General features: G+C 42.8%; 1 protein-coding gene across 8 annotated transcripts; it reads left to right on the top strand.

Moving 5' to 3' along the window:
* The first annotated feature begins 347 nt into the window (after window positions 1-347).
* USP44 (ubiquitin specific peptidase 44) lies at window positions 348-25190 on the top strand. Of its 8 annotated transcripts, XM_053257332.1 has the most exons (8): window positions 348-760; window positions 1743-1825; window positions 3218-3303; window positions 14362-15861; window positions 21160-21358; window positions 22250-22358; window positions 24044-24249; window positions 24593-25190. In XM_053257332.1, exons 4-8 carry the CDS (start codon window positions 14437-14439, stop codon window positions 24763-24765), a joined length of 2112 nt encoding a protein of 703 aa, XP_053113307.1. In that variant the 5' UTR covers window positions 348-760; window positions 1743-1825; window positions 3218-3303; window positions 14362-14436; the 3' UTR covers window positions 24766-25190. The 8 variants fall into 8 exon arrangements, with proteins under 8 accessions (XP_053113307.1, XP_053113308.1, XP_053113306.1 ...); XM_053257333.1 differs by lacking the exon at window positions 3218-3303 and having other exon boundaries at window positions 1743-1857; XM_053257331.1 differs by lacking the exon at window positions 3218-3303 and having other exon boundaries at window positions 1743-1876.
* The last annotated feature ends 393 nt before the right edge of the window (window positions 25191-25583 follow it).

Genomic DNA, 25583 nt, shown 5'->3' with positions numbered 1-25583 from the left:
CTCATTTAGAAAGGGGTGTGGTTTTTTTGGTTTCACAGCAATTGATTATTTCATTGGGAGCCGGGGTAAAATGCAGTAAGCAAGTTCTGTGTGTATGCATGGAATTGAAACTTCATTTTACGTTCTGAGACAAAAGAAATTCAGTGGTATTTGATCAGCCAGAGCCAGTCCAATTCATATACTGAGCCAGATCATTTGCAAATTTCAGCACTATCAACTCCTTGCAATGTGCTGCATAAATATCAGTTGTCATATTAGCCACTTTGATTCAGACGTAAGCTGAGCTCTGTTGACTTGAAAGGACTCATCACTTTTTCTGAAGAACAGCAGTTAAAAAGTAGCGTGTAAAGGAAGCTGTAAGTCCGCAAACATTTTGAGACGTAATGTGAGTTTGAAGCAGGCGTTTCCGTTGCCTGCGGCTCCTTGGAGCACGTCTGCTTTGTGTTTAAAGACACGTGTCTACCCTTCACACTCGGCACGTTTATCACCGCAATCTCGCTCCCCGCCGTCCTCCTTAGTGCTGCGAGAACCTCCTTCGAAACGCAGTGGGAGAAGTGAAACGGACTCTCGTATTTCGGTGTCAAGCGGCAGCCAGAGAAAGGCGGGATTTTTGCCTCCAGACCTCACCACCTTGAGACAATAATAACTTCAAAAAGTGGGGAGATGCAGACAAGAGCGCGCGCACATGGTCAAGTTTTTCAAACTTGCTAAGGGGAAGCCTGGCGCGCCTGCAAGAAGAAGCGAGAAAGAGAGAAGCAAGGTAAAGGGGCTGTTGTCGGGGCAGGTGAGCAGAACTCGAGCTGGCCCCGTAGCTATAAGTGACACGAGGCAAATATCGTCCTTACAGCCCGCATGAAAGCGCTTCTCTCTCGGCAGGCATGTGTTGGAACCAGCCTGAAAGGGGGCAAGTATTAGTAAGTTAAGCACGGCTGCCTGCCAAGGGGACGCCTGGCATAGATTTATAATGCATAGACTCATGCACGGTGTCGAGTTTCCGGGATAACTTGGACGACCATGGTTTGGTCTCCTCGGGCAGAAGTGAGAACTGCACATAGGATTAAAAATTGAGAAATCCACGATTCTAGGATAGCTGTGATTAGGCAGCAGCGTGTCCGTTGTCCCCACCAAAAGATAACAGCAAATGCAGGAGTTCCTGTTTAGGCCTCATATACATTTCGTGTCGTGTGAAATGTGTGCACGTATGTGCACCCGCTCTGGGAGGGCGTCTGAGCGGGCAATTAAGTATATTGAACTTTTCTGCAAGTTGAGAGAGGCTTTGTGATACCTTCCTGGAAATCAAACCGGCCTCATCTCCACCTCTAACCTTCAATATTAGCAGTGGACTACACTGCAGGACTGTCGTGAATCACCCTCAGCCTCCGCTCTCAGCCACAGTTCTCCCCACCAGCCTGCAATATGGGACTAATAACATGGACGAAATTGCATTTTTGTTGGCAAGGTAGTTTTTGGGGTTTTTTTAAAGCTAAAAACATTTTACAATCATATCTGTCATATGAGTTAAGACGAGTCAGAGCAGAGAAAAACTTAAGATTTTTCTTTATTAGAAACTAGGAAGTTCTTCCTTCTTAGATTCCTTAGTTTATTCCCTTGAGCCACTTTACATACTGTGAGCCAGAAAACACACCCACTCTCTCACTCAAGGGAACGAGGAAGTCCTATGCGGGGTCAATGGATTTGTCACTCTGTTTTTTTCCTTGTCTCTACGGCGGTTGCCTGTGAAGCTGAGTGAGGCGGTGGAGAAGCGCGCGAGGCCAAGATGGCGGCGGCTAGTGAGCGGTGGCGTCGAGGGCGACGGCAACGTGAGGTACGGAGTGGCCAAAGGAGCTTCTCCCCGAGGCAAGGCTGTGCTGGGCGGGTGAGAGCAGGCGGACGCTGGCATGTCTAGTCTCTGGGAGGCGGCGGGTACCTAGTAGCCATCCAGCAGCTGCTGGGGTAAAGACCATTCCGTTACTTCCAGCTGCGCTCCGCCGCTCTCTCCATCCTTTGGGTAGCTGCAGAGTCCGGCTCTGGCGCTCCTCCATAGGAGCTGCGGAGGGAACTTCTCCCACGCTGCTTCGGGGAAGGAAGCGCCCCTTCTCGCCGTCGCGAGAGAGCCAAGAGCAGAGGCGCCGCTAATTCTGGTAGCCGGGGCTGGGGTGGGAAGGAGGGACACACACACACACCCCCGCGGCCGCCCTAGAAAGAGGGGTGCCGAAGTAGCCAGGACAGTCCCCCGCCGCCCCCAAGTGAGATGGGGTGGGTGGCTGTTCCTATTCAGTTCATCCCTCACAGATCGTTTTAAGGGTAACATCTCCTAAGGAGATGGCTCCCCCGTGCATGGTCGACCTCCTTAAGTGAAAGTCCTTCTGGCATGGATAACGACAAGTTTTGGGTTTTTTAGATGGTTGGATAAGAAGGACGTGTGTGAAGCTTTTATGTCTTATAAGAAGATGTCTCTTTTACGTCGGACTGTATGGGGCTGCATTAGAGACAAGGGGAGTGTCAAGGATTTTGTTTGGTGCTGGCTGGGGGAACCTTTTTTTGACCTGTTAAAAGGCTTTTCATTGTCAGCGCTGGGACAACTTCCAAAAGGAAGCACTTGTTGCAGCTGAAATAGATTTGTAATTTCTGGAATTGGAGGTTGTTGGGAATCAAACAATATATTGGAGAACACAATTAGTTGGAACTTAACTGAAACCATAAGTTACCCTTTCTCCCACCCCTCCACCTCGTGAACTCTTGTGTTGAAAGTTGACACCCAATGTCCGAGATACCTGTTTATTTTTGATTGATTTATCTAAAATAAATACTTTTTGCTTTCATGCATTCACTAACAGATTAGGTTAATGGATTAGAATAATAGTAAACATGCACTGGAAAAGTTGGTGAAACCTGTATTTTTACTATTTCTTAAATATTTTGATTGTGGGTATAAAAAGACTGGTAAATATGTGATAGGTTATCTTGAGTATGCACCTGACCCTTAGCACAATTTTTCAAAATAAGAGAGATTCACAATCTGTTCAGGATCAAGAGCCTGTTACCAAATGGGTACAGGAAATATTTCTTAATTTTGCTAGGTTTTTGAGGTGTTAAGGTGCATTATTTTCTAAGATCAGAAAGAATGAGCAGTCAAATGCAACAATGTGTCCCCCATTTGCATTCTTTTGTTGTGTGTTTAATAAGAAGTATACATTTTAAAATCTCCTTTCTTTAGTTTCTAGATGCATAAATCTCATTGAGGGAGTTTGAATAAGTATGGAGGAGAGAAATCTGAGAGGAAACTAGCAGATTTGCTAATAGGTCAGCAAGGAGCTGCAATTAAATGTAAATTGGGTTGAAACAAGACAGTGTTATGTAAAAAGCTAGCCCATTATTTCTGGAATTCTGAGGTGTTCTTTCAATTCAAACAGAAAATTTGTTAACAAAGATTAGGTGGAGGGAAGCCTAAGTGTATCTTACTGAGGTGAGGTCTGGTCAGCTTTTTGGCCAAGTGGCCAAAATGCTAAATGCTAAATTCAAATACCTAAATTATTGTGGTAGTCCAGAATCTGTATGACATGAGGAGATGATAAAGTCTTGCATGTGATGTACCAAAAAATACTTTTCATTGTCAGATGTGCAGTACTGAACAAGGTCCTTATTAATTTTAGACTATCAGGCCACATCAAAAATACATCTCTTCTCCTAATCCCCTACCAATTTGCGAGAGGCACTTCTTTCTTATTTATATTTAGCAGAGGTGAGAGCAACTGTCCCTATTCAACCCAATATAGCTTATCTGCAGTGGCTGATGTGTGTTTAGACTGTGGATAAGGGACCATCTTCTATTTTCTTTTGCTATGTTCTTTTCTTTTCTATGCTATTTTCTTTTGCACTTTCCTTTTTTTAAAAGAAGTGGTATATATTTCTAATAATACTGTGCACAGACATGGGGAAGCCTGCAGTATTCCTACACGTATGATATCAATAGTAATAGGGAAAACCTTTTAGCTAGGCCAGGGCCAGACAAACTTGGCCCTCCAGGTGTTGTTGAACTACAATTCCCATCATCTCCAGCCATATTATAGTTCAACATCTGGAGGGCCAAGTTTGCCCAGCCCTAACTGCTAGAACTTGCCAATTCTTAGACATCCCACCCCACTCAACGTGACTGAGGGGAATTAGGACAGATCAAAAGTTGGAATGTGAAGTTTGTTCTTTAGAAATGGCCATTTGGGAAAGGGAGGGTGGATTGATTTAAATGTTTTAAATCACCAAGATAGAAACCTGATTTAAATAGTTTCCCATTGATACTATTTACCATATTTCTTAAATAACGGTGCATATCTGATCACTAAAACATGTTGATTACGAAATGGAGCATTTACAACGTCTGGGAAGATATTTGGTGTGATTTTTTTAAACAAAAATAATTTTACTTTTACTAATTTAGGAAATAGTACATAATACTTGTTTATGTATTGGATGCCTTTACTTATCTGTGTCAGACTGCAGTGCATTAATGAATGGTAAAAAGTAAATCATGTACACACAAAAAATAGTGCTTATTCTATTAAGTAATCTTAAGGCATAAATGTTTCACATTTGCAATTGCAACGGTCTGCTTAATCTTAGTTGTCTAGTCTTTATTCTTGCAGCTAGGCCCAGCATCTTCTTTTTGCACTGCTTGCATCTCGCAGGTCTACCTTTTTTTAATCCAGGGAACGAATTTCTTCAGAGTATTCCCAGATAGATGGCAAAGGGGGTGGGGTACATAGAAAACTATTGAATTATTCTGCCTTCCCTTTTTCTTTCCACTGTTTCTTTCTGTTCTGCCTGCTTCCTCATATAGGAAATTCTTTCTTAACAAAATCCTCTGCTTTGGTCCAGTCACACCACAATATGCAATCCTACTATTCAATCTGTGTGTTTGCACATGTGAATTTAGTCTGCTTGGAAACGGAGTAAAAGCCCAGAATTTTCTAGAAGCAAGAGGTGGTTATTGCTGGGCAGACTAGAACCATTTTCAGGAGATAAAACTGAAATACATGCTCACATTTGATTTATGGGTAGCTCAGTGTGTGATAGTCAATTTTTTAAAAAAAAATTGTATCTCGCTCTTACTCCAGGGAGCCCAGGGCAATGTACATAGTTATAGTTATCCTCACAACAACCCTGTGCGGTAGGTTAGGCTGAGAGATACATGACTGGCCCAGAGTCACTCAGTGAGTTTCATGGCTGAATGGGGATTTGAACTTGGGTCTCCCTGGTCTTAGTCCAACACTCTAACCACTACACCACACTGGCTTATTTTTAGGAGAATGTAAGTGTTAGTGTAGCATGTTTGTGATGAGATTTAATTTTAACAATTTTATTTCTTAAATGAGAATTTGAAATTTAGTATTTTATTTACACACACACACACACCAAATGATATAAATACAATCTGATTTTTTAAAATCAATTTTTATCCATCCTGACAGGGTGTTCCAGATTGGCTTGCAGTGTGTTGGGAGAGGGATCTAACCCTTTCTCCAGCCGAAAATCTGCCTCTTCTCCCCAACCCCTTGAAAATGTGTGAAGATTTTATATTTGGGACACACACATTTGTTTATGTGTGAAGATTTTATATTTGGGACATTTCCTGTGAACAAGTGATTTCCAGATTTGGAAAACAAAACTGTAGTATTGCATTCATACCTATATACATCAAGTCTGCATATGTGAAAGGGCTTGTTTTCAAAAGAAACTGCATCGTTGCTGCTGATGAGAAGCAAAACCCCTTTTTGCCTATTCTTAGCCATCCGTTTTTCCTGTTTTCCTTTGTGCTGATAGAAAAATAAGGGCTGTAATCCTATAAACAGAAAATTACAGCTACTTATCTCTGTAGCACATTTTAATTTTTGTTATAATATTTCATATTTTAATCTTTGGTATTCTTTACGATCTTTGGTATTCATAACAACTCTGTAGCATAAGTCACTGTTATTTCCATGTCATAACTGAGGAATTGGAGGGAAGCTGAGAGTATAACTTGCTCAAGACTGGATACCTTTGGTCTATAGGCGTTGGCACCAGGCGGGACTGCCCTGTGGCACGCTGACCAATATTCTGCAGCATATCAGTTGTGTAAATCTGCAGTGGTGAATTTCATAAGCTTATTGTGTGGATTAACTTTCCTTGAGCCTCTTGCCAATCAAATTCATTGAGTGACTCCCAAGTTTAGTATTTATTATATGAGAAGAAAGCGATCTCTGTTCACATCACTCATAACTTTATAAACCTCTTATGACGTGTCCCACCACTCTCATTAGCCACCTTTTGTAATTTAAAAAGTCCAAACACTTTTGCCTTTTTTTTAGAGATACTCCAGTGATACCCTTATCAGGCTGATTGCCCTCTTCTATACCTTTTCTAGCTTTATCATGCCCTTTTTGAGATAGAACAATACTTATTTCAACAACTACAGCTTGACATTTACCTTTGTTTTATTACTTTTACATTATAACACTTTATTAAATGGTAGAGATGTGAGTTTTCCAGGGGGGAAAAGTGAATAGGAAAATTTCTATGCAAATTTTTCATGCTTTTTTTCTCAGAAAATTTTACTATGCAAATTTTCCTGATAACATAGATTTTGATCTGATTTGGCATATAACACCATATTAATTTCCCATGCTGTATCTAATTTTTTCCAAGTAGTTGAACATTTAATGGGGGGGGATCAATAAAGACACTTAATGTGGTTTAACTGTTATACTGAAACAAATTTATTTATTTAATAAATTGCCTGATATAGATATATCCAGGGGTGTAAAAGTTAAAACATAATATAAACAATATAAGAGAGTTAAAAATTCATAACAGATAATAACAGTCTCAATAAGTAAAAACATATTAAAATTAAGTTTCAGTTAAAAGCCTAGGAAAACAGGTATGTATTGAGGTTTTTCCTAAAAGCAAACAGAGAAGGAGATGCTCTTATTCCAGCAGGAAGCATATGTCAGGACCTTGGAGCAGCCACAGAGAAAGCCTGGTCCCAAGTCGCCACCAAACTAACCGGCAGAAACCATAACCAGACCACTCCAGATGATCTTAATAGGTGACAGTGTTCATGGCAGAGAAGGCGCTTCCTTAAGTACCCTGGACCCAAGCTGTTAAGGGCTTTATAGCTAATAACCAGCACTTTCTATTTTGTTCAGAAACATATTGGCAGCCAGTGGAATTCTTTCAAAATCAGTGTTATGTGGTTCCTTCTACTTGTCCCAGAGACCAGTCTGGCTGCTTCATTCTGTACCAATTGTAGTTTCTGAACTATGTACAAATGCAGCCCCATGTAGAGTACATTACAGTAGTCAAGCCTAGAGGCTACCAGCATATGTACCACTGTTTTAAATTCATTTACCTCCAGAAATGGACGTATCTGGCATATCAGCCAAAGCTGATAAAAAGCTGGCCACTGCCTGGTCTCTCAGTTTGAGGGAGAGTTTAGGATCCAGGATCACTCCCATACTTGATCTTTCAGGGGGAGTATAACTCTATCCAGAATAGGCAGATTGAAACCATCCTGACCACCTACAGTCAGTACCTCCATCTTGTTTGGATTCAACGTCGGCTTGTTATCCTTCATCCAGGCAGGCATTTAGGGGGATCATGCCAGTTCCTGATGAAGCTTGTATGGAGAAATCGACCTGGGTGTCATCAGCATATTGATAACACCTTAGACCATACCTTCTGATGATCTCTCCTAGAGGTTCCATGTAGATCAGAAGTCCCCAACCAGTGGTCCTCCCGATGCTACTGAACTACAACTCCCATCATCCCCAGCTACAATAAACTGTGGCTGGGCATGATGGGAGTTGTAGTTCAGCAACATCTGGAGGAACATAGGTTGGGGACCTCTGATGTAGATGTTAAAAAGCATTGAAGACAGTATGGAGCCTTGTGGGACTCCTCTCTTTAGCTCACACTTTGCAGAACAACAGTCTCCAAGTGATACTATCTGGAATCTGCCAGAGAGGTAGGAACGTAACCACTGTAGAACAGTGCCACCCAATCCCACCTCCTTCAAGCGACCTAGGAAGATACTGTGGTCGATGGTATCAAAAGCCACTGAGAGATCCAAAAGAATCAGCAGAGTCACACTCCCTGATAGCCAATTGGAGATCATCCTCCAGGCAGTCTCCACCCCAGTCACTCACCCCCAAAAGCCGGTTTGGAATGGGTCTAGATAATCTGTGTCTTCCAAAACTGCCTGGAGCTGAGAGGCGACTACTTGCTCAATCACCTTGCCTAACCAAGCAAGGAAAATTAGAAACAGGTCTGTAATTAGCCTACTCTGAGGGGTCCAGTGCAGGTTTCTTCAGATAAAGTCTGATAATAGCCTTCTTAAGGCAAGTAGGCATCCTGCCCTCCCTCAGAGAATCAGTGTTTCTCAACCTTTTTGGAGTCAAGGACCGCTAAATTCTTCATGCAGAGTTTCAAGGACTGCTACATTCTTCATGTGCAGTTTCTTGGACCAGCAGTTAGTAAAGGGGTTTCAAGTTTATCTATCTATCTATCTAACAGACTTCTATACTGCCCAAAACTTGCATCTCTGGGCAGTTTACAATTAAAATAATATAAGCATTAAAATAATTAAATTTGGAATCTTTTGCAAACATGGAATATTAGGGGTTCTCAACCTTGGGTCCCTCAATTAAACTCCCATAACCCCCAACCACAATGGCATTTGGCCATTATGGCTGGGGGTTATGGGAGTTGAAGTCCACCAACATCTGGGTGCCCAAGGTTCAGAACCCCTGAATCTAAAAGCCTGGGTGAAAAAATTTGTCTTCAGTATGTGCGGGGTGGGGGTGCTTGTGATTACTCAATGGAGAGGGGATGTTGGGCCATTAGAAAAATTTAAAAGCTACATGGGGCCAATGAAAACAACACACAAGCAAGCTTTTGAATTCCCCAAAACGCTTCATCAGGCTGGATGTCAAGCAAAGCAAAAAGGAGGTGAGGAGAGGAGAGCTGGGCAAGTTCAGTAGAGCTGGAAATTTACAGTTTAACCCTCTCATGATGGAGGTGGAGTTTTAGCGGGAGTTGTGTAGTCGCAGGGCCGGATCCAGACGATGTTAGTCAGGACCACCTACTGAAATTATTTAGTCATCTCTCATTTGTGTCAATGCTGCTTGGTCATGATCACCTGGCTTGATCTGGATCCTGCTCTTAGATGTGCACTTTGTGAGGTGGACCTAATGAAACCCGCGCAGCTCCTCCAAAGCTCCTTAAAAACAGTTACATGGCAGGTGCTGGGAATGGGTTTTTTTTTTAACGATGAAAGAAAATGTGAAGAAGAGAGGAGGGGACCTGGCATTAAAGGGAAGGGGGTGATTCTGAGATGGTGGAGGGCATGGGGCGTTGTAGTGGTGGATGCCTCATCTTCCTCGCTGGGGAGACAAGGCACTGTTCAGAGTGGGTGAGGCAATGGTGCACCGGACCACGCTCGGAAGGTTGCCTGGGTCCAAGAGCTGCCGCCACTGTGCTTGCTCACCAGAGTGTAGCAGGTGTTCCCCCATCCTCTCTCACAATGCGCGCTTCTGTGACCCCCTCCCAACTCCCTTGCATGCGCCAATCACACCAGCCTGCCTTAGGGGCCATGCAGCTCATGTGGTCTCACATGCTGCCCACGCATACCTGCTAGGCGAGCCAAGGCAGTCCTCCTCCCTCCCTCCCTCCTCTGCTTAGCCCTCACTGCGGCATGATCCCGGCCAGAGGTTGTCCCCCGCACCCGGCAAGGTCAAAAAGGGGACCGCTGTCTTCCACCGGTGGTGCAAACCAGGGGGTTATAGGGGGCCGAGGGACCACAACACCCCACCAATGCAAGAGGGAAACAGCGTTTCCTCTCAAGGTGCCTTGGCCGCAACAGGCAGCTGGTTTTAAATCAGTTTGGATCAGACACGAACCGTGCTGGGCATCAAATCCCCAGGATCACTTCATTCCAGTGCCATTCATCCAATGACCCTTTTGCATGAACGCAAAAAATGGTATCTTGCCTCTTCCCTGTACCACGCCGCCTCCCTCCTCTACTTAGCCCTCGTTGGTACGTGTGCTTGCTCCCACTCCCCGGTGGAAGGTCCACCTGCACTCCCTTTCTACAAAGCCCGAGCCAAGGTGGCCCTCCTCTCTCCCTCTGCCACTTAGCCTTCACTGCGGCATGATCCCAGCCAGAGGTTCCACCCCCTGGCGAGGTCACAAAGGGGACCGCCGTCTTCCACCAGCAGTGCAGACTAGGGGGTTACAGGGGACTGAGAGACCACAACGCCCCACCGAAGCAAGAGGGAAACAGCGTTCCCTCTCAAGGCGCCTCGGCCGCAACAGGCAGCTGGGTTTCAATCAATCAACCTTTGGCTGCAAACAATGAGCATGCAAGAACCAGCAGCCCTTCAAGTGGCACCCAATGCCATACCTTTTCCTTGATGCCCCCGCGCTGCATACAGTTTGAAGCTATAAAGATAGGGAATAAGATAGCTGTAGGAAGATCTCAGCAACACGTGGAGGCAAGGCGGAAGCAGGGTCCCGCGCCTCCGCGATACTACTCCTCTTCCTCTTCCGTGCCATGTGCAAAATTGAGGAAGTGAGTGCCTTGACTGCAGTTGGGGGGGGGGTTGACTCCCAGTCAGGGACCGGCACTCAACCCTTTGGGGACCGGCAGCGGTCCAGGGACCAGTGGTTGAGAAACTGTGTACTAGACTGTCTCTGATAATGTGACTTCCATAGGAAATAAGCTAAGTTGGGCAAGGGTCAAGTGAACAAGTCATGGGATGCACAGTCTGAAGCAGTTTGTCCACATCCTCAGGAGTAACAGACTGAAAGTGATCCAGTTCAGTCCCACAAGAGGAGTTGCCGGACACATCTACAATATACTTTGCAGTAACTGTGGAGTCTGGTTGGGCAAGAATGAGAGATTTTATCCGCAAAAAAGTCATTAAAGACATCACAGCAAGTGACAGATGGTTTCAAATTCAAGGGGGAGGGGCATGAACTAGTTCCCTCACAATCCTAGACAACTCAGCTGGATGTGAATTTGTGGAAGCAGTGTGGGCAGAAAAGAACCTCTTCTTAGCCACCCATGCTGCCAGAGCATAGCTTTTCAAATGTACTCTGTGTTGCAGTCTGTCGAATTCACAAGAAGTCTTCCTCCATTTACACTCTAGTTGTCTAACTTGCCACTTCGGCTCCTGTAGTTCAAAGCTTTATGTGGAAACAAGTTATTTTTATTGGAATACTCAAATCAATAAAACAAATGTGTACTCTTCCTAAGAATAACCACCTAAAAACATTAATTACTACTTTGAAATTGCCAAGTTCGCCTAATATATTAGCATCCATTCATGCTAGTCAAGACTGAGCACCATTGAAGTAAATGAGACAAGTTAGTCATGACTAGCTTAAGTGCCATTCAGTGTTCCCTCTAACAGGGATTCCCAGATGTTGTTGACTACAATTCCCAGAATCCCCAGCTGCAATGGCTTTGCTTGGGGATTCTGGGAGTTGTAGTCAACAAGGTCTGGGAATCCCTGTTAGAGGGAACACTGGTCCCGTTAACCTTAAGAGGACATTTGGATCCTCCTCAATAGTGCCCAAACACTTCCAGCTTCCTCAGTAAAGCAAATCAAACATTGTTTTTGTCAGTGAAACCAAAAGTAATTACAGTTTTAGTTTTCCTTTCACTTGCAGTCAGATATGATACAAACTTCAGCTTTGGCAGTGCAAGCCAAATAAAAACGAGGGATGTACATGAAATGGAGACTGGGAGGCAAGAGCCCTTATGCCTCTCTTGGAGAGAGCCCTTGTGCCTCTCTTGAAGAGGAAATGGATTTCACTTTCTTTGAGCTTGAAATGAAGCATGGATGGCCAAAATGTTCCACTGACGGGACAAACTCAAAACATTTCAAGTGTTTTGGCCATATGAAACAATGGGGAAGCTCGAAACATGCAATGTTTCCCTATGGGTAGCTCCTAGGGACACCAAAGTGGGTTGGGTGGTAGGGCATCCTGGGTGCTACCTACCACCCAACTGCCAAAAGAAATGAGCAAATGGGTGATCTTTAAACAAGTTTTTAACCTTTCCCCAAACCCCCATAGGAGCTGTGGGGAAAGGTTAACAATTTGTTAAAAATTGAATGCTTGCCCATTTCTTTTATGGGTTTGGTGGTAGGTAGCACCCAGGATGCCCTACCACCCAACCCACGTTGGTGCCCTAACCTACCCATGGGGAACAATGGGGTGTTAAGTTTCCCCATTGCTCCCTATGGTCGGCACAAGCTGCACTCACAGAGTGCACACAAGCTTTGTATTGCAATTTGCAATGCATTTTGCAGCCCTGCCTTAAAAAACACTGCAGAAGCACACAGCGAAAGAGAATCTGTCCCTCCCAGCACAGTACACACATTTTAAACACAGTCCAGAAATAGCCAAAAAAGAATCGCTGACCCAGAATCCACTGCCAGCCACAGTGCCTTCACTGCAATAACATCATTACTGCACAAGTTGCTCTCACACACAGTTATGACTCCTTGCATTACTTGCTGCCACAGCAAGCATAGCCATTAAGCTCAATTGGAACAACTTCAGCCACACTTTGACCACGTACACCTTGCAATGCAGATTGCAGAGCAGATGCACAGGTTAGTCTCAAGGCCAGACATGGAGCTCATCACAGCAGTCATCAAGAAACATACACCTGCCACTGTTCATTTCTCATCACAACACTACAAACCACAACTCAAAGAAGACAGGCACCCAAGTTCTGCCTTTGTCAATTTGAGATTGAGCAAAACCAGATAGTTGTAGGAGCAATAGCACAGCATATTATACTCTGAGAAAAGAAAACCACAAAATCAAACCTTCCCTGATTTCTTCCTCCTTTCCTGATCTGTCCTTTCCTTGCCTCTGTGACCCTTTTGAATATATTTTGAAATTCCCTCCTTTTGTGTTCCCTCTTCCCTCCCCTCTAGCCAGTGGGGGCACAGTTGCCCATGACAACACTTGATTTATATGATAAGCCAACCAAGAAGCAAGGAGATCATAAACCAATTGGAAGCCAGTGCCAGAAAACCAATCAACAAGGGAAAAACAGGCATCCGAAATGGTGCTCAGAATGTCAAAACTTTCCAGTCAAAACGGGGGTTCTGCTCCGAGCTCGAAACAGGCCATTTATTTAAAGGGTGATCTGTTTTGAGCTTGAAACACTCAAAACAGGCTATTTCAAGTTGGAACATTCTGCACATCTCTAATAAAAACCAATCTGGTGAATTTATAACTTGATTTTTGGTTTGGATTATTATATAGGTTTTATTGTACTCCTGTTTACAAATCAACAGGACTATCTGTGTGAGGTATGAACACTTCACACTTACTTCCTAGGGCTAATCACCTGAAAAAACCAATTACAATTTTGAAACTTCCAAATCCTGTATTGTATGGTTTTGATACCCATTATGTTGCATTGTTATGTGAAATTAATATTTTTAGGAATGGAAGACTTTCTGTCTCATATAGTTGTTCCTGTGCATCATAGGATCCCCCCCCCCATGTGCCATAGCATGAGTGATGGCTGCTGCCCCAGAGAAGGAGGCAAGGCTGGCTTGCAGCATTAGAGCAATGTGTTACCTTATGTCAGCATTGGAAGCATTGCACATGAATATTTAACTTTGGATTGACTTTAAAAAAACAGGCCTCAGTATATAGTTGGTTTTAAAACAAGTGGTCAATATCCAATCTAACCTTGTGCTGACATACCAAGGTGTTTGGCGATCCCTCTGCAGCCTCCTGAAACTTAACTTCCAGTGGTGACATAAGATAACACAGTGCTCTAATGCTGCAAACATCAGGGTTGCCTCTGAAGGGCAACCAACACAGGATATTTTGGGAGGCACAGGCAGCTGTAGGAGGAAGGGAGAATTGCCACACGCCCCTTGTGTAACAGAAAAGGCTCTGCCAGGGTCTGTATAAATAGCATATTCACAACAACAAATAGCATATTCAACAACAGTGTTGAATAGAACACTGTTTATCTACGTTTTGGGACGTTTTAATAAGGAGCTTCAGCAATCACTAATATGAGAGGTTGTAGTAATATAACCTTGTTCTATTGATGCCCCTCAGTATTATATGGGAAGCTATAACAGCTTTATGTCCTAATTTAAGCTGCTATTTGTAACTTCTGAAAGCAGGTGTTTGATTTTAACATTTTCCTCAAGGTATCTGGTTTGACCAAAACTGCACTTTAAAAAATGAATTACCAATTTTGTACTATCTTATACAGGATTTGAAGCTAAAAGTAAGTGAAACTATCCTTTTTGTCTCCCACCCGCTGGCTGCTTGCAGGTCAGAATGCAAAGACTGGAAAACTGTTTGAGTGATGCATTTCTGTAATACATTGTCAGCATTGCAGTATCAACAATGGATAAATGTAAACATGTAGGACGGCTGCGGCTTGCCCAGGATCATTCCATTGTAAATCCTCAAAAATGGCATTGCATGGTATGCAATACTACAGAATCTGTATGGACCTGCCTCAGCTGCTCACATGTTGCTTGTGGAAGATACATTGAAGAACATGCACTAAAGCACTTTCAGGAAAGCAATCATCCAGTGGCACTGGAAGTGAATGAGCTATATGTTTTCTGCTACCTTTGTGATGACTATGTTCTTAATGATAATGCAACTGGTGATTTAAAACTCTTGCGAAGTACACTAAGTGCGATCAAGAGTCAAAACTATGAGTGTACTACTCGTAGTGGCAGGACTTTGCGATCAATGGGGACAAGTGATGATATTTCACATAACAATGCTCAAGCCTTGCTTCGTAATCAAGATCGTATGTTCACAGCCCTGTGGCATAGGAGGCATGCACTCATGGGCAAAGTGTTTAGATCTTGGTTTGGACTGACACCAAGTGGGAAGAGGGCTTTTGAAGAGGAGAAGCTAAGGGAAGAGGCAGAAGAAAAAAAGATCAGTGCTAGGAAAAGAAGAGAAGAGCGAAAACGCCAGTTGAAGGAAGAAATGGAAAAAATGCCTCCAAGGAAGAGCTTTCGCTTGCAAAATCAAAATAAAGAATCCTCAAAAATATCACTCTATGCACTAAAAATGCCACAAAATTTGGACTCTGCTGTAGAGCTGAAAGTAACAGCTACCTCAGATGAAGTAAACTTAAAAAAAATTAATGACTCTCCAGTTAAACGAAGACCTACTGTGACTCCTGGTGTGACAGGATTGCGAAACCTGGGAAATACATGCTATATGAACTCTATTCTTCAGGTATTGAGTCATTTGTTCATATTTCGGGAATGTTTTTTAAAACTTGATTTAAACCAAACTCAAGAGTTGCTAGCAGCTGCAGCCAGTGGCAAAACAAGATCGTCCTCTAACCATCCTCCACCTGCTGGCTCTATTTTTCATGTGAACAAAAGCCAAGTAAAGGGAAAGGCCTCTTTCACAAGGCGATGTAGTGTGTCATCAGGTTTAAGTGGCGGAGCATCAAATAGTAGAAATATGGAACTTGTTCAGCCTAAGGAGCCAAGCTCAAAATACATTTCTCTTTGTCATGAATTACATACTTTGTTTCAAGTCATGTGGTCTGGCAAGTGGGCTTTGGTGTCTCCTTTTGCCATGCTCCATTCTGTTTGGAGACTAATCCCAGCATTTCGTGGTTATGCCCAGCAAGATGCTCAGGAATTTCTTTGTGAACTTTTAGATAAAGTACAACAAGAATTGGAGACAGCTCGGACAAAGTGCCCAGCTCTCATTCCCACTTCTCAAAGAAAACTCATTAAACAGGTTTTGAACGTGGTCAATACCGTTTTTCATGGACAGCTTTTAAGTCAGGTATGTTGTGGATGTTCACAAAGCTTTATAACAAAACAAAAAAAGACAGTTTAAATAGGAGCGTTATGCTAAAGAAGTGAATTATAGGAAATTATATGCAGTATAAGAAATCTTTGAACTTTGGGGAGTTGAACATATGAAGCTGCCCTAGTTAGACTAATGTCCACCAAAGCCCAGCATTGTATATCTGACATACAGGGGCTTGAAAAATCTTAGGCAGACGTTTTATTTGAATAAAACAGAGGTAGGAACATACTTAAATTTGCTTAGATATTTACTGTGGGCGGGCCGGGGGGGGGGAGCCCTGTGTATGTACGTTTGTGTAAATATGCAAATAAACTGAAATGATCTAGAATATAACCACTGTTAGCTATGCTTGACAAACAAGATTGCTGCTGTGTGGCGTACATCATAAATCGTTCTCAAGCATAACTGCAGTTTCTGCAGTAAACTATTTCCCAAACAATGAAGCTGTTCTTACCCGCAGCCTAACCCAGGCTAGGGAAGCCCAGCCTGGTTTAGGCTGCGCGTGAGAATTGCTGGGATCGGGCCTGATCCTGACGGGGCAGCATCACCTAGCCCCATTTTTAAACCCCAGCCTTTAGCCAGGGTTAAGCGCTTGAGTGAGCCCTTAACCATTGTTCCCTCTAAGGCCTGCACATGTGTGTACATTGAACCAGGAAGGCCCCAATCTGAATGTATGTGTGCACACACTGCCTTGATACTGCTACCCAGAACAAAATTCATTCCGTACACAGATGAAAAAAATTAGAGAACACTGCCCTTAAACCAGGCTTCAGGGTCATGTGTTCGCTGGGGCTATGTTTAGCCCCAGTGGACACAGAGACAGGCGCCTAGAGTGCCCGTCTCCTGGGGGAATCCCCCAATTCATCACACATGTCACATGTGCATTGTGGGACCTCCAGAGGCCGGGACATGTTGTTCCATCATCCAGAGCTGCAGGCACACAGTGCTGCTTGGTCTGGGGGGAAGGTCCACACTCCCATAAACAAGCCATCGCTCGTCTGGAGGGAAGGTAAGCTTAACCAGCCCCTAGCCCCATATATTTTTAATGACTAATTATGAAAAACCCAGTCCTTGTGAATGGGTATTGTGTGGTTAGAATAAAAAAGGATATTATAAATCCTTATACCACAAACACACTGCACTAGTAGTGAATAGTTCCCATTTCCAAGAATAGTGAGGATTTTCCAAATTAATGTTTTAATATCCCAAGAATATTAGCCTTTGTGTTAGATTAGAATATTTAAATACATACTCTTATAATAAGGCTGTCTATTCAATCACTCTTAAATACTGTTTACCTGCTATAAAGCTTGAGAGAGAAATCGGGTTAAAAAATTTAAAAAAATAAATACATAACAGTTTAGCAATCTCATGCTGATATCTTGTTCAGATTTTTTGGTGCGCATATTTACTGTGGTTGTTGGCAGTAATAGGATAGCATCATTAGGGACTTCAATAAGGGATCTTGGAAAATGAGTCCTGCCATAGATAGGATTCTCGATTCTGAGATCAGTGTGTGTAACTTCAGTCTAGTTAGTAACTGAAGACTCTTGGTGTTCGTCTGTCTGTGGAATGAAGTTTAATCTTCATTTATTCAATCCTTTTAATAACTGTTTTGACCATGGATTCTGCAGTTTATCAAAACAACTTATAACTTAAAAGTGTTAGCATTGAGTCTAAATTAGTGATGAACTATGAGACTTACTTGCTCATTGATCTCAGTGATACTAGTTAGTTCATCATTAACTAGCCTGGCAACAACAATGGGTCAGACTTAAGGAATGCTAATAACTGTCAGATACAAAAAATGCTGATCTTATGGCAGTTGTAATTTATTGTGGGCTTGAAAGAAACCTAAGTAGGACTGTTGATAGTAAGGGAATTTCTCTTCAGGAGCGCATAACTGATTATGACATGACCACATAAGACTGCTAAGTGATGATCATACAACACAGTTGTAAATTAATATCTTCTAAAGCTAATGTCTTGGCCTTTTGCTTCAGTGAGTAATGGTTTATTAGTAGCAAAATATATACCATGCTAGATTAGATTTGCTTTTAAATTATGTTTCACTTACAGTGTTGTTAAAATTGATGAACACCATAAACATAAACATAACTGTAATCTAATACTTCAGGAAACAGCAAGCAAGCTTAATTATTGACCTATTATGGCTCTGTGGTTGCCAGGAGTTGACCAACCTTTCCTTATGATCTAGAAATAGTTTTACATAACAAAAGTACACAACTTCTTGTAACCTGTTGTGCTTTGAGATACATACTGGGGAAGCTGAGATATTCTGGAACAAGAGAGGTGTTTGTGGTCAAAGCTTGCTTAAATTTCCATCTCTGAATTGGGATATTTGTATAATGTATGGCCACAGAATGTATGTCTGAAGTATTTCAGTTTATTTACCCAGGAAAATCTCTTCACCTAAAACCACCTATATTTTGTAATACAGGAAAATAATATATATTTTACTTGGAACTTATGTAACCAGAATCTTATTGCTTATTACTCAGGAAGTGAGTATAACTAATAGCATTTCAGGAGATTTAATCCACAGTTCAATTAGCATCTTCACTGTTGAGATTATTCTGGAATAAAAAGTTTGTGAATTACAACTATAATAGCTTGTCAGAATTCCCTCTGTATTTCTGGCATATTGACTCCTAAGTGATTGTATTAGTGATCTTGTCTGAGCACCAGGATAATATCCTGCAATATTGACATTAACAGTGTGTCTCTGGATGATGCATTCGTTGATATGTTCTAATACTTACTTTGTGGTACTGCAGAGCTCATGGAAATCTGTGTCTGTAGTCACAGTGTTCCATAAGAACTACCCTTGGGTTCCTTTTGTGATAATGGGCCCATTCATTTTTGAGGTATTAGCCTCAGAACTCTTGGTACAGTATGAGGACAGCCATCTGGTGTGATCACTGGGTTGGGGCTGTCTACTACTCACATTCTGGAGTCCAGAACCCTAGAGAGCCTAGTATTATCAGCAAAAGCCTCCACTCACCTAATTAGTCTGCCAGCAGCTGCCAATTACCTGAGGAATGTGAAAGTATAGGCTAATAGAAAAATGACATACTTTGTACACTATCAGATGCTTCACAGAGAATATAGTTCTAAAGAGCTGTGCAGATTGCATACTCTTCTGTACTGTTGTACAGGTAGGAAAGTCAGAGCTGGTGCTTAACATGCCTCCCATGTGGGGGCTACCTCAGCTCTGTGTGGTAAGCCATCTGTATCATGTAGCACTCATCAAGCAGATCATATGACTTTTTTCCAAGCCACTGTTGATATGGGGGTGGGGTGGCGGCACATGCAGCATAGAGGAAACAGTTCATTCTATGTAGGATGCTGTAAAGTGTGAATAAAATAGACTTGTTCATTTTACAAGAAAGTTCTCTAAAGCAGAACTGGCTTCAATAAGGAAATACCATACTGTGGAGGAAAATCTCTGTGCACATGTGTACAGATTATCAGCATTATATATTACTAGTGGCTTTGTAGCCCGTTGGATAACGGGCGCTAGGGGAGCTCTGCGCTCCAGACCACCGCCGCCATTACCCCTCCCGCCCACGGCTCTGGCCGGGCCCTCCACCCACCGCCGCCCACGGCTCCGGCCTGGTCCACCGCTGCCCGGGCCCACCGCCGCATTCTTCTCCGCCGCCTCGTCCAGCAGCCATCCTGGGCGGCCAGAAGCGGCCGCCCCGAAGAAGCCAGGTAAGCGGCAGCACGGCCAGGCCTCGGCCATGGCTCTGCCGCCTCGGCCAGTGTCCCCCGCCGCCGCTTACCCGGCTTCTTCGGGGCGGCCGCTTCTGGCCGCCCAAGATGGCCGCCGGGTGCTGGCGGTCCTGGCTCCCTGGCTCTGTTCTGGCCACGTGCTTCGCGCATGCCCAGAAGAGGCCAGGGAGGCACGGACACACGCTTGGTGTCCGTCCACGGACGGACACCAAGCGTTTTATAGATAAGGATAAGAATTGAACTACTAAGTGCCTAATCAATAGAGCAATGGAATGGAGCCACCCCACCTCCAAAAAAGTAAGGGTGTCTGCATATTCAGGGATTCTCCAGGAATGCAGAAGAATATTCGTTTGTAAACTTAAAAACACAAAACGAGGAGAAAACCTACTTGCCCCCTTAACAACAAGTATCCTGGAGGGATGCTAAGGCTTCAGGGATGACATGTATGCACTGATCTCCCCAGCCATAGCCAGGATGCTGTAAACTTTTAAGGACTCGGATTCCCTTGACAGTAAGAGTCCTGGGGGGATTCTGTTTCATTTCTTTACCCCCAGGAGACTTGTAACTGTGTGTGGGGACAGAGAGGGTTGGTTAGAGCTTCTTCTATCCAGGAATTGGGAGGTGAGTATATAGGTTTGGGATGTGAACCATGAAGTATGAATCCCTTGACCCTAATTTCCTCCCAACTGTCCCATATTTCTTAGGGAGAGGGAAGTAAAATTCTCTCCATTACTGTGCTGCACTACTCAGGTTCAGAGCTAGATGAGCAACTTCCTGTCAGCATTATAGAGCAATTGTGCTATAGTGCTAAAGTGCTGAGGGCGATGTAAAATCAGCAGGAAGACAACTCTTTGTTCCCCACCCTGCAATTCCTTAGTGTTCCTAAGTAAGTAAAGTGTGCCTCGAGTCGATGTCGATTCCTGGCGACCACAGAGCCCTGTAGTTTTTCTTTGGTAGAACACAGGAGGGATTTACCATTGCCATCCCCCGTGCAATATGAGATGATGCCTTTCAGCATCTTCCTATATCGCTGCTGCCCCAATATAAGTGTTTCCCATACCAGCGGGGATTCGAACCAGCAACCTCTGGCTTGCTATTCAAGTCATTTCCCTGCTGCACCATTAGGTGGTACAGTGTTCCTAACTACTTCTAGCTAAAACTGATACCTAGCTCTCCCTTACACTTTGTATTTTTCAATGATTTTAGATTTGTTTTTAAAAGATGTATAGAGACCTTGGTACTTTTTGAATTAACCTTGTAGACACTGTAAGGGAACTATCACTAAACTTAAACATTAACACTGTATTAAAAATAAAATTAGAAAATAGTATTTTGATTGCAGCCTGAATCAAAATTGAAGAACAGAGAATTTAAGATAATAGCAGTGTTGCAGCTTCAAAAAAGATTCTGTGGTACTTGTGCATCTCTGATTCTTATCACTTGCTGTATATTTTTTGGAAGGGAACTAGGTGAAAAGCAGGGTTGTTCAAATTAAACGATAGCTTATCTTGACAGGTTACATGTCTTGCATGTGACAACAAGTCAAATACTATAGAACCATTCTGGGATCTGTCACTGGAATTTCCTGAAAGATACCACTGCAATGGGAAGGAGACAACCTGTCAATATCCATGCTTGTTGACAGAAATGTTGGCCAAGTTTACAGAGACTGAAGCCTTGGAAGGAAAGATATATGCCTGTGATCAGTGCAACAGTGAGTAAAGCAGTATCTACTAATGCATCTGTTCTCCATGTAAAATATGAGCTAGCTTTAGTTAGGAGCACAGATACTGTCAGCACAATTTTTTGAAAGTATATTTAGAAAAATAGATTTTTGTCTAAAAATAGGATGTGAAAAGATACAACTTTGAACTTTCACATCATACTTAATATCCTGTTTCAGTCTAAATGTATACAGATGGACCTTGTTGCACATGGTCCCGACACATGCAGTTTTGTGAACCCATGGTCGGGCATTGGAGACCCAATCTCCAATACACGGTTTTTAAAAGGGTTAAAATCCATGGTTCCTAGGTGGCTGGAAGTGACCTCCAAGGTCATTTCCGGCCACCATTTTGCTGAAAGGAGCCATTTTGTGGTTCTTTCTTGGGGATGGGGAATTCCTCCTCCATGATTTTTCATGGTAAATTGCCAAAATTGGGTGGTTGGGGGGCATTGCTGGCAGCTAGAGACCCGCAGAACATGGTACAGAACTTCTATTATTTCTGCCTTTTTCAGCCTTTTAAAGTATTTTTTTTTAACCTCCAGGAACCCAGCCCCCCAATTCCCATAATCCCACAGATAACGAGGTCCACCTGTAACTACTAAATCGTTACATTGGCCGTACCCCACTAGAGCTCCTGATGTTAATATTTGCATATCTGCCAATATCATTTAGTGATATTTTGTAAATTTGTTAGTCAGTGTTTGAGGGATAGTTTTAAAATTGATATTTACTAAATTGATTCTGTCTACTTGGGAATTCTCTGAGTAGCTCTAGAATGAAACAATGAGGCAAGGTTTGTATATTGTCCAATGTGTTCATTTAGTTCAGAATGTTATCTTTTCTGTGAGTGTGACTGGGGGATTCTGTCTCTTGATACAGCAAAACGAAGGAAGTTTTCCTCCAAGCCAGTTATACTCACAGAAGCACAGAAGCAGCTAATGGTCTGTAGACTACCTCAGGTTCTGCGGCTACACCTTAAGCGGTTCAGGTAATAATGTGAACTATCGCTTTAGTAAGTATTTTAAGAAAATAAGGGCTGGCAACCTTCTCAGAGGGAAACAAAGCCAACATGTTTCACAGTGTAATGCTGGTGGTTCTGAGCCACCTGTACTGCTGCGGGCTCCTCAGAAACTGCCGGTGGTCTTTTGCAAGAATGCAGATACTTAAGTAGTGTGCCTACAGTTTGGAAGTGCTACTTAGATTGGAAATAATGCAAGTAGTACTCCTGAAGTGCAGGCACACTAAGTATTTGCTCTCTTGGGCAAGACTGCCAATGGCTCTTTAGAAGCCAGCAGCAATACAGGCAATTCATAATCACCCATCTTGCACTGCAGAACATTTGTTTTTTAAAAGAGCAATGTGTGTATACATACTGATTTTTTTTAATGGGGCTAGAAAGAATATTTCTTGAGATTCCAATAAAAAGGTGCACTCCATCCAGTTGGTGGGGTATACATAGCCCATTGTCTATACCGTATGCATTGAATAATTTTCTGACATGATTGTTTGAGCTCACACAGGCCTTTGGGATAGGATGAACAAAATGAGGCAAGCTAGGACTGGAAAGCTGAGTGGGAAGAGGCTCCCCAGAAGTCAGGGAGCTCATAGGCTAGCTGACTGAAGAAAGAGGCAGGGGAGCAAGATACAAGCATCAATGCTCCCTCGAACAGGGATTCCCAGATATTGTTGACTACTGCAGACTACTCCCATAATCCCCAAGCAAACGCCATTGCAGCTGGTGATTCTGGGAGTTGTCGTCAACAACATCTGAGAATCCCTGTTAGAGGGAACACTGACCAGCATATGTGGAAATAGTAGGTGAAAGAGACAATGGCTTGGGGAAAAGAGTGAACGAGAGTGAGGGACCTTAATGAAAAAGGGTGCAGTGGGAGAAGCTCTCGCAAACCTAAAACCAGAAAGACTAAATGCTTTGGGGGGGGGCAGGAGTCAGCATGGCTAAAGGAAGCATGAACAGAAACTAGGGATCTGAGGAAATGGTGTGGCAGACACATGAAGTTGAACAATGAAGAGCCAAGGAAAAAGTGAGGCTGTGGCAAAAACTACACAAAGCCTTTGGACAGGAGAGAGTGAACTTCTGGCAAGAAGGTGAGGAACTAAAGGCTGGGAAAGCAAAAGAGCATAGGTTGAATAGTCAAGGGGGCACATAGTTGCCATGTCAAAAGCTGAAGGCCCCTCTACCTCCTCAAGAATTGCACGGGAAGGAAACGTCCACAAGGTTGTGATCTTCCTGTTACTGCAGCACAATGACGAAGAAAGCCGCAGCAGGTGAAATTCTCTTTTCCATGCAGCTCTTACAGGTATGGGGCAGAGATATAGTTCTGATGAATTGGGTTTGAACTAATCAGCAAATATTACTATGGTGGGAGAGGCAAACTGAACTGGGGTGCTTCAGGCAGGTTCTCTGAACGGAGCGTATGGAATCAGCTGTTGTGGTGGCAGGCTGTACTTCTCTCCCCTGGGACAGCCACTCTGCTTTTCTTAGACTGTTGCTGCCTCTGCTGAGGGAGGCGCACTGGCCTGGCCAAGCTCAGGCCTCATGTTCCCAGGCTTTAATTGACAAAACAGTCCACAATGGAGGATGTTTAATTTTGTTGGAACTACTATAAAAGAACACTGACTTTTTAATTAAGTTTAATGTTTTCCTTCTCCAAGATGGTCAGGACGTAATCATCGTGAGAAGATTGGTGTACATGTTGGCTTTGATCAGATGCTAAACATGGAGCCCTATTGCTGCAGAGAATCTCTAAAGTCCCTTGAACCAGATTGCTTTATCTATGACTTGTCTGCTGTTGTGATGCATCATGGGAAAGGATTTGGCTCTGGACACTACACTGCCTACTGCTATAATTCAGAAGGAGGTATAAAGGAGGAGTTTAAATGTAAAAATTCAATATAAGCTTGTCTCTTTGAGGCAGCAGTTTTTGAAGATGGATTTATTTTGCTATAAGTATAGACTCTATAAACCCTTAGACACTGTAATTGGAGAATATTCTCAAACTGTAGTTAATACCTAAGGAGGTCTTGGTCCTGCTCTTTATATAATCCCATTTTGCAAATGTTGGGGAATGTTCTTCCCATAATATTGAGATACAGCTACACTTCTGTTACTGTAATCTTCTTTACTTACTATAAATTCAATCCGGTGGTGTTTGTGAGAAAAATAAAGTTGTGTTGATTTTACTTTACTGTTTTCTCTTCTAGGATTCTGGGTACATTGCAATGATTCCAAGCTCAGCATATGCACTATGGGAGAAGTATGCAAAGCCCAGGCCTACATCTTGTTTTATACGCAACGAGTTACTCAGGCAAATGGACATTATAGAATATCAGGTCCTGGATCACCTTCTGGAAAACAGCCAAATACTGAGGTTTAATTGTTCCTGTGGCGACCAGTAACAGCTAATCCAAAGCCAACTTACTGTATACAGTATGAGTAGAGTTATCACTTGTATATGTATTTCAGATGTGCAAGTACAATGTTGTACTAAACTTTTTCTCTTATGAAACAATGTATGTGTTCATGCAAAAGGGTACAGTATTAACTCAAAGAAGCATTCAGTTTGGGGAAAAGTTTAGTATAAATTCTTTTTATTGATGATAGGTAACTTCCAAAATAACTAGGTTTTTATATAGCTATTTTTAAAAGAAAACTGCCATTTGAATTTTTAAATCTTACCTCATGCTGTATTTCAGTGTTCTTATATTTTAATATTTTGTTGTAAAAACATAAGATGAGGAATTTCAGTGGGCAACTTTTTGTAATTTTGGATTTTTATAAAAAAAAATTGCACACATTTTACACTGAGTTTCTTAAAGTATCATTTCCTGTCTGTAGGAATCTATCTTGTTCCTAAAAAACAAATACACACAAATTGATGGTAGTGAGCTTCTTTAATCTAGAAATGTTTTTACATGTTGCCTAACATTTTCTTTTATTTTTACTGGTTGTGGAAACATAAGAAGTGCAGTTTTTCATACTTCATGATTGTGTGGGGAGTGAGAAAAAGCAAAATCATGAGGACTACTGCTTCCTCCTGTTAATTCTTGCCGCATACGGATTCCCTTGCCCAAAACTAGGAATCCGTCCAGCATTCCTAACCAGATTAGCAGCAACTCATAAACCTCTAGGAAAGTCACAAACAGGTAATAATAGCAATGACATCTCTACCCTGTTGCTGTTTCCCAGCACTTG

This window comes from Hemicordylus capensis, chromosome 5 (genome assembly GCF_027244095.1).
Source record: "Hemicordylus capensis ecotype Gifberg chromosome 5, rHemCap1.1.pri, whole genome shotgun sequence".
Classification (NCBI taxonomy): domain Eukaryota; kingdom Metazoa; phylum Chordata; class Lepidosauria; order Squamata; family Cordylidae; genus Hemicordylus; species Hemicordylus capensis.
This window is presented reverse-complemented; position numbering and strand designations above follow the sequence as displayed.

Coding starts and splice junctions, on each gene's coding strand:
- USP44 (XM_053257332.1), top strand. CDS start 14,437: ATGGATAAATGTAAACATGTAGGACGGCTGCGGCTTGCCCAGGATCAT. Junction 15,862..21,159: donor ATGGACAGCTTTTAAGTCAG/GTATGTTGTGGA, acceptor TTATCTTGACAG/GTTACATGTCTTGCATGTGA. Junction 24,250..24,592: donor CTGCTATAATTCAGAAGGAG/GTATAAAGGAGG, acceptor TTTCTCTTCTAG/GATTCTGGGTACATTGCAAT.